The sequence below is a fragment of the Benincasa hispida genome, chromosome 3 (genome assembly GCF_027475165.1).
Source record: "Benincasa hispida cultivar pf3 chromosome 3, pf3_genome.v1.1, whole genome shotgun sequence".
In the NCBI taxonomy this organism is placed as follows: Eukaryota; Viridiplantae; Streptophyta; class Magnoliopsida; order Cucurbitales; family Cucurbitaceae; genus Benincasa; species Benincasa hispida.
This window is the reverse complement of record NC_143480.1, coordinates 32,315,304-32,324,681: the sequence shown is the minus strand read 5'-3', so window position 1 is coordinate 32,324,681 and position 9,378 is coordinate 32,315,304. Positions and strand designations below refer to the sequence as shown.

The window sequence follows — 9,378 nt, the reverse complement described above, 5'->3', positions numbered from 1 at the left end:
AGTTAAAAATTTAAATGTTTAGATATGAAATCGAATAAGAAAGGGTGAGAAAACAAGCACAATTTAAAATAAAAAAAACAAAAATATAATTGTACCCAAACAAATACGTAGTTTTTGGTAATTTTATTTTAAAAATTAAATTTATAAACACTGCAATTTTTTCTTGTTATCTTCCAGTGTTCTTATAAATTAAACCAAGTCTTGAAAATTGAACTTTTTTTTTTTTTTAGAATTTGACTAAAAATCTTAGACCATAATAAGAAATTGAAAAATCGAAACATAATTTTTTTAAAAAAAAAAAAATCAAACACCTATCAAAACATGGTCTAAAAAATGTTTCAAAGAAAGGATACGCTTGACTAAGAATTTTATTATTTTTAGTAAAAAATAATGGGATGAGAAATTGAACCTCTAACTTCTTTTTAAAAAAGTAGATCCTGTTAGTTATCATTAAGCTAAGTTCATTTTAAGTTAAGAATTTTAATATTTGTTTAGGAAACGTTGAAGATTTAAATTCACTTCTTAATTGAAAAGTGTATGTATCTTCAAAACAGTCGTGCTAGTTGGCAGTCCTTATATGAATTAATTAGTTGAATTTTTGTGTAATTAGGAATATATACCAAAGAGTTTAGTACTTATTTAATTTACACACATTAATTAGAACATGACAAAGGAAGAAGTCAGCATTTTCCACTTGAAAGCCTAGTAGTTATCTGGTACAACCTTAATTATGATTAAATGCTTCATTAATATTAGGTTTTGGTCTCATAAAGTTTATGTAAAACAAAACTCAATCCCCACTAATAATCCACCATCATACAAAATCGAAATTACAACAAATGATTCAAAATGAAAGTTGATTTTTTTTAATTCAATTATAAATAACTTAGAACAATGGGTAGTAGGGGAAGAATAAACAGGTAGCTACAAAACCAACCAAAAGAATTGCACACACAAGTAAAAGGAAAGAAGCTAAATTGGCATATAATAAAAACTAAACAATATAGCAAAAAATAAAGAAAAAAGGCAAAAATGAAAACTGCCCAAAATCCTTTTTGTAGAATAAATTATAAAGCACTTTAAATGCCAACCATTGCTGTCACACATCCCATTATGATCTAGATATTAATGTATCTGAACTTATTTGTAAAAAAAGATAAAGTGCAATACTTTGTGTGTGAGTGTGTTTTAATTTAATTATTTGTATTCATTCAATTCAACTCATTTTTCTCCTTTCAGCAGCCTCTGAATTGCCCTATTTAAAGGCAGCCAAATACCAACACCAAATTATCATTCTTCACCTTGCAAAAAAAAAAATGGGTTCTAACAAGCCTTACATTGTTGCAATTTTCATCCAAATTACCTTTGCCGGAATGAGCCTAATGTCTAAGGCCGCCTTCGCCGCCGGTATGAATACTTATATCTTCCTCTTCTATCGTCAAGCTGCTGGCACTCTCGTCTTAGTCCCACTCACTCTGATCTTAAAAGGGTACGTTTCCTTTATATTTTTATATATTATTTTATTGCATGTAATTTCGTCTGTTTTTTATTTTAATCAAAATTTATTTGTAAAAATATATTTCAGGAAGGAGAAGAGGCCATTGTCTTTCAAGCATCTCTGCCAAATTTTTGTCATTTCATTGATAGGGTTTGTATCAATGTTTGTTATTTTTATTAATGAAATCTCTATGATTTGAAAAAGAATGTATATATGATGCAAAAAAGTGCAATATATCAACTTAGTCAAATCACCCACCAATTAAAAAAAGAGAAGTATTGCTTACTATTAATCATTTATTTTTATTCCCTGAATCTTATTAAATAATTTGAATAAATTTGGGTTTATATAGGATCACTCTTGCATTGGATGCTTATGGAGTGGCCATTAATTACACGTCAGCAACTCTTGGTGCTGCAGCCTTCAATTGCGTTCCTGTCACAACATTCTTCTTTGCGGTTTTACTAAGGTCATTTTTTAATACTAACAATTTAATAATATTTCTTCGCAATAATTTAAAGTAACTGTGCGTTTAATTACTTTTCCAAACTATTTTCTCTCTCATTTTTTACTTTTTATTACTCGGGAAAGTTGAAGAAACTCCACGTTTTAACCTAGAAGAAAGGAAAAAAAAAAAAAAAAAACAAAAAAAACAAAAAACAAATTTGTTCTTTCAATTTTCACTTATTATTATTATTATACAATCTTTCAATTTTCATTTAAAAAAGTTATTAAATGCTGTATTAAATTTAACAAATAAATAATGTAAAAATCTTCGTAAACTTAATTAGTCTAAATAATATCTAATTTTGAGTTTGATTAGTTACACACAAATTAACCTTTCAATAACGACTTGGGTAAAAGTTCCAAAATTCCAACGAAGTTTTAACTTTAATATCATTATATTCTTTGAAATCTTATCCATTTTGTTTATAATTGAAAATTGCAACCATTTTTGAAATAAAAAGTTAAGATTGTAATGGTCGTAAAAGTTAAAAGTATAATTTAATGAAATTGAAAGTTATGTTGAGATTAGTTCATTGAAGTAGATTGATGTTGGGATGTAAAAATAGGATGGAGAAGGTGAAGTTAAAGAAAGCAGCAGGGATAGCAAAGGTAGTGGGGATAATGATATGCATGGCAGGTGCAGCCATTCTTGCTTTCTACAAAGGCCCCTATTTGAAGCCACTTTTCACACACCAACTTTTCCACCATTATCACCAATCTCAATCCCACCATTCTTCTAAATCCCAAAACACATGGATGATTGGCTGTTTCTTCCTTCTCATCACTAGTGTTTCTTGGGGCATTTGGTTTGTTCTCCAGGTAAATTTCCCTTCAATTCTCTCTTTTCCCTTTCACTATAATCTACCTTAAATTACTATAATATTCATCTTTCTTGGAAACTATGTGACATAAAACCTCCTATTCCAAATTCTCTCTTCCATCTTAGTTACAGTATTCTATTAAAAAAAATTTGTACCACTTACACACCCTTTTCCCTACTTTCAACCAGAGAATATAAAATAAGACTTTAACCGTGTTTGTAACTTGGAAGATTCGAAAACAAAGTAATTATAAGCTCTTTTTATAATATCTTAAAGTTAATCGCTTTTTTAAAACTTTTCAACGTGAGACAACCACTTTTCTAATATATTTTCAAAACCCAACACATAGTTTTGACTCGTTCTAACATCACCACAATACTACCGGATCCCAAGTTTTTTCCATTCGAAATTTGAATAGCTTTCTACTCTAATAGTTAATCATTTTAAATAACTTATGAAAAGTCAAAAGTAATATTATATTTCTTTTAAAAAGAAAAAGATAAAATCTAAGATTATTATTATGGTAATTTAGTCACATATTTTCATTGTCTATTTAAAATATTAATTAAATTTTATGTTTAATAGATATAGGGCGTAAACGAGTAATTAAACTCAATAAAAAATTTGTAAGAAAGAATATGATAAATAAAGTTGAAAATAAAAATGGGTGCAGGCTAGATTCTTGAAGGGGTACCCTCACCCAATGGAGTTCATGTGCATGCAAACAGTAATGAGTATGGTTCAAAGCTTTGTTGTGGCCATTGCAATGGAAAGAGATCCTTTGGACTGGAAATTGGGTTGGAACATTAGACTCTTTGCTGTCCTCTATTGTGTAAGCCCTCTTATAATTAACAAATTACATTTTCTTTTTTCCTAACTTTACTTTAATTTCAATTATTACATTTTCTTCCTTTAATATACTTTAATCTTCCTTACACTTTCTATATGGTGGGAAAATCAAACATATATCTAAATTTATACACATTGTGTAAATTTAATCTTCTTTAAATGTTATCTTTTTTCATTTTATAAAAATGGGGTTTTCAATTTTTTGAAGATTAGTTATGTAGTATTAAATGTTTTATTTTACCGACCTTAAAATGTAAATTTTTGCTCCACTTTTGAAATTTAGTTTTGTACTTTTTTCACATCATTTAGAAGTTATTTTATGTATTTACCCAACAATTTAATAAACTAGTGATTACTCTAGTTCAAGATATTTTGAAATTAAAGATATATTTGAATTTTTTAGGTAAATGGCTTTCTTAATTTTAAAATAATAATTTAATGACTTTTTTCTGGAGAATTTTATGAAATTGTAAAGTAGTTGATTAAAAAATGAAATTTAATTTTAATTTAAATGTTGGGCACCGTTTTGAATAATTTACAATGTAAAAAGACCAAAATAGAAAATAGTGGATTAATTAAGTTGGGACGTGGTGCAGGGCATTTTAGTAATTGGGATTTCAAATAATGCCCAATGTTGGGTAATCAGAGAAAAAGGTCCAGTTTTCCAAGCCATGACGACGCCATTGAATTTAATCACAACAATAATTGGTTCCCAGTTACTCTTTTCCGAAGGAATTTATTTGGGAAGGTAATAAATAAACTATATTTATATTACATCTATTTTTTCTTTGAACTTCATAATAAAAAAATGTAACATTTTAGTAGGCTCTTTTATCTTCCTCATAATTCAATGATCTGATATATAAACTTTATACCTTCAATTTCATATCAAGCATATTTGTAAACTTTAAAATATTTCAAAAAAGTCAAGGACTTAGTAGATACAAAATTGAAATTTCAAGATCTAATAGACAAATGTAAAAGTTTAGGAACTAAAATTCAATTTAATGTGTGACTAAGAATCTTTTGTTTTCTCATTTACAAATATGTGAGTAATATTTTATTGTAATTAATTGTATTATTTGGATTGGCAGCATTATAGGTGCATCCTTATTGGTAATGAGTCTTTACAGTGTTTTGTGGGGAAAAAATAAAGAGCTTGTCACTCCTCCAAACAATAATCAACCATGTCTGCCACAAAAGGAGACTCGAGAGTTGACATGTCGTACTGAAGTCAACTCCTCATTGGTCTAAAATTAGATTTCCTCTCATTTGTTGGGCTGAAGCTTTAAATGCTATTAATTAGGTTTCTCTTTTTCTCTTTTTTTTTTCTTTTTTTATTTGTATTTTGGTTATTATATGCAATAATTTGCACTTTATCAATTTCAATTTATAAAATATGATGAAACACAAAGTCCACATTTGTCACTGCTCCAAACAACAAAACATTATAGCACGTTTGTTAACGATTTCAATTTTTGTTTTAAACTTTTAGCATTTTCTTTAAGATAGTTTCCATCCTAAAAAAATAAATAAGTACATAGTCAAATTCTAAATTGTTGGAAAAATACCTCTCACACTATTACCTTAAGAAACAGTTGAAAAATAATTGAGAAATTAAAAGAAAATAGCATAACTAAGTGTTGGGAGAAAATTGGGATATTATGATAACGGAATAAACTAGCAAACTTATTACACATCAACTAGAAACAATACACTCAATATATAATATTCAAACTCAAATATAAGCTAGATGATGTAATAAGGCACTTAGATATGAAAATAACCAAATACTAGAAAAAAAACCTCAAAACCTTTGAAGATTCAAAACATAGTCATGACACACTTTTGATAAAGTGTTGTCATGAAACACTACAAGAAAACACCCATTTTCCACAAGGATATAAAATATAATATATGCAACGAACAACTCTAAGAGTCAAAGTTTAGCTCACCAAAAGTAGTTTCCAACGGACGAAGACCAGCTGCATTGAAGATTGAAGGACGAACAGATGATGGACGATGAACAATGGACAACAGATGATGGATGAACAGATGATGGACGACGAACAATGGACAACAGATGATGGACGAACGGTGACAGACGATAGACGAACGTCCACGGATGACTGGTACGATTTAGGCGACGGACGAATGCCTTGTTCAACGAACAATTGAAGGACAAACGGATGATTGAAGGACGAATGGCGATGGACAATGGAGGAACGAACGGACGATGGTCAAAATCAGCTGGTTCGATTTGGGGGTATTTTTTTTGTTTTAGGGTTAAAAGAAAGGTAGAAAGCAAATCTGAAATTGGGGATTCAATTTGGGGGTTTTAAATCGAAACTCCCGACGGACTATTGTAACCTTCGGGAATTCCTACACAACTCCCAACGAATTTTTTAATTTGTCAGGAGTTCAACCAGTCAAGATTGGCCTTCGTTACCAACTCCCAATGGGCATGGTGAGGCGTCAAGAGTTTGAGCACTACAACGTCGGGAGTTATTGAGCACTCCTGACGGCATCCTTACATAGTCAGGAGACAATCTCTCTCCCAATGATGTATTTTTCAGCAGTTGTTTTAGGCATCATGAGAGTCCCTTTTTCTTGTAGTGGAACTTGTCGTCGGGAGTTTGGTCGAGATATTTCCACCGGAGTACAACTCCTGACGCGGAAACACACACCATCGGGAGTTTGGAACTCCCAACGCATGTACACATATCGTCGAGAGTTCTAGCCATCGGGATTCAATTTCAAAAATTCAAAATCTGAAGCTGCCGGGAGATATAGAAACTCTCGATGTTTTTTGTCGGGAGATAGTCATTTTTTAAAATTTTTAATTTTTAATTTTTTAATTTAATCTGAATAATCTAAAATATATAACATCATTAGCAACTCAAAATATTTACATAAGAAAGAAAACAAATAAACAAAGTCGATAGTATTCTTTATTACACAAAAAAAAAGAAAAGTTGGCAAAATGGTCTACAAAAGAAATATGTCTTCACAAATACATAGAAGAAAGAACTCTCAATAACGTCTCCAACACAACATCTCCAACACAACATCTCAACAACATTTTCAACATCATCTCCCAACAGCATCCCACAAAACAAATAAAAACCATAAGGTGGATCCTACAAATCATACAAAACAAAGAAAATCCTATAATCCTACAAAAAAAAAAAAAAAAAAAAAAAAAAAAGAGTAATAATTTACAAACCAAAGAAAAGCAACACACTTCAAGACTACATGTTCTCAACCTGAAACCTCCACAAACATACAAAAACCACAAGTTAACCCCAAAAGAATAACTAATCTCAACCCATCCCAAACAATATTCAAAATTCATAAACTTTCACAATCAAACAAAAGCCATTAGATGATCTGACATTCCTACAAAATGAAGAAAATGAACATACTTCCATAACTACATATTCTCAACCTGAAACATTCAAAAATATACAAAAACCACAAGTTGAACTCCAAAAGAAACAAAAAATTCATAAATTCATAAACTTCCACAAACATTCAAAATTCATAAAATTCCACACAACTCATCCCAACTCATCCCAACTCATCCCAACCCATCCCACACATCGCACACAGCATTGAAAATTCATAAACTTCCACAAACAAACAAAAAATTCCAAGTTGAACTCCAAAACAAGTATAACCAATCTCAACCCACTCCACGTTGTTGGGTTTTATGTCCTAAAACTCGTAGTTTGTAAAATGATAAACATTTTCTATAATCAATAAACTTATTATTGATTTCATAAATTGTATGAAAGTCTAATTCCAATAAACTAAGATCCATGACTATGGCATGAGTACTTGAACTTTATATGGAGACATAAGAGTGGATCAGGTTCGAGTAAATAGTCAAAATGATCTACGGTACATGAATAAGGTTGTGTAGCTTATTCTAGTAACACCATTGGATGCGGCCTACTCTGTAATTGTTACAAAGAGTTGTAAAGTGTTACATACGATGTGATCCTAATTCGTACATGTTATGACATGAGAAGTGGGGGCGTTCTATACAATGAGTTTGCATAAAATCAGACCAAGAAATAAGTTACTCTTACTTTATAACGTTGTTTACTGTATATGATTGACTATTTCACCTAGATGACCTAGACAACTCGATCTTAATCCTGAGCTAACTATGAATTCCTGTTTATTGAGGATTTTCCTTAGATTTACATAAGTGAGGGTTGGCTCAACAGTGCCGACTCAATAAGACTTCTATTTCAGGGGTAAGACCTAATAGATAGGTGGGGACATAGGATGCAAGATGGAGTTCACACTTACCCGATTTAAGAATAAGAGAAAGGTTGTTCTCTTAAGTATTGAATCTAGGTCTTGAACAAGGGGTCCCACCCTCTCACTAGGTTAAGAGAGTTTGATTTAGTGATTGGATCATAAACCAGTAGTTCATTAGAGGATTAGTACGAACTTGAGGAATAAGACGTAATCTCGAGGGTAAAACAGATATTTGATCCAGCCGTTATTACGAACAACCTGTGAAGGGTTGCTGATTATGGTTAAATCATCTGGAGATAATATATATCTACAGTGAGGGGAGTGCAACTATGGGCTTTAGTGGAGTGACCCATTAGTTAATGAATGGGGATTAATCTGGTCTAATGAGTTTAGCCAATTAATCTCGGATCGTTAAAGCCTATGATCTATAGGTCCGCGAGGTCCCTCTACTAGCTCGCAACGAACTAGCTCTAGAATAGCGTGATAAGTTAATTTGAAACGTTCAAATTAGAATTAAGAGAATTAGTAATTATATGAGATATAATTACATGTTTAATTTGAGAATTAACGAAAGAGGAGAATTTATATTTAAATATATATAAAGATGGATGTGTGTAAAAATTAATTTAATATTTGATATTAACTTAGTTAAGTTTTATTTAAAAATTAATTTATGAAATTAATTTTATTTTTAAAATCAAAATGGATTTAAAAATCAAGTTTTGATTTTTAATAAAATTGAAAAATTAGAAAAACAATACACAAATGGAAAAATAGAGTTTTCCATTATCCATATTCTTTATGCTCACACACTTTCCCTTTGCACTTCTTCATTTACTCTAAGCATGAGCTGCAACTCATGCAACACTCTTCCTTGCATGATGATCTGCAATATATTGAAGAGTTTGGAGTGAATTTTGGGCATGCAATCAAGAGAGAATTTTAGAGAAAATTCGTGCTGAAGAAAGTGTTCTTCAATAAGATTGCTGATGTGAGCAATTTTCCTTCATCCCTTTATTCAAGCTTGTTTTGAGTCCCATAACACAATATAGAGCACCAAGAGAATAGTGTGGAAGATCTTGAGGTGGTCTGCAACAAGATTTAGAGAAGATTGCAGTTGGAGATTGAGCTTTGAAGAGGTTCTACAAAGGTATGTCATGAAACTCACTTGTTTTCTGCAAGAGCATGCTTTATATTTTGCCAACATTAATGAATTAGAGTGCTTAAATGATCCTTGTTGCTTCTGTTGTTGCTGATATATTCCTTCATAACATTCAAATTTCATAAACATCCACAAACACACTATAACACTACTATAGAAATTGGATTACTTGACGTTTTTCCAATGTCAAGTAAAGGGTATACTTGACACTTATAAAAGCGTCAACTATTTGAATGTCAAGTATAGTGTGATAATTTGACTCCGAAAAA

General features: G+C 30.7%; 1 protein-coding gene across 1 annotated transcript; it reads left to right on the top strand.

Moving 5' to 3' along the window:
- Window positions 1–1,208: 1,208 nt before the first annotated feature.
- LOC120072771 (WAT1-related protein At5g64700-like) lies at window positions 1,209–6,892 on the top strand. Its single transcript, XM_039025253.2, has 7 exons — window positions 1,209–1,489; window positions 1,586–1,648; window positions 1,851–1,967; window positions 2,572–2,824; window positions 3,500–3,658; window positions 4,272–4,423; window positions 4,770–6,892. Exons 1-7 carry the CDS (start codon window positions 1,317–1,319, stop codon window positions 4,927–4,929), a joined length of 1,077 nt encoding a protein of 358 aa, XP_038881181.1. The 5' UTR covers window positions 1,209–1,316; the 3' UTR covers window positions 4,930–6,892.
- Window positions 6,893–9,378: the final 2,486 nt, after the last annotated feature.

Coding starts and splice junctions, on each gene's coding strand:
- LOC120072771 (XM_039025253.2), top strand. CDS start 1,317: ATGGGTTCTAACAAGCCTTACATTGTTGCAATTTTCATCCAAATTACC. Junction 1,968..2,571: donor TTCTTTGCGGTTTTACTAAG/GTCATTTTTTAA, acceptor ATGTAAAAATAG/GATGGAGAAGGTGAAGTTAA. Junction 4,424..4,769: donor GAAGGAATTTATTTGGGAAG/GTAATAAATAAA, acceptor TTGGATTGGCAG/CATTATAGGTGCATCCTTAT.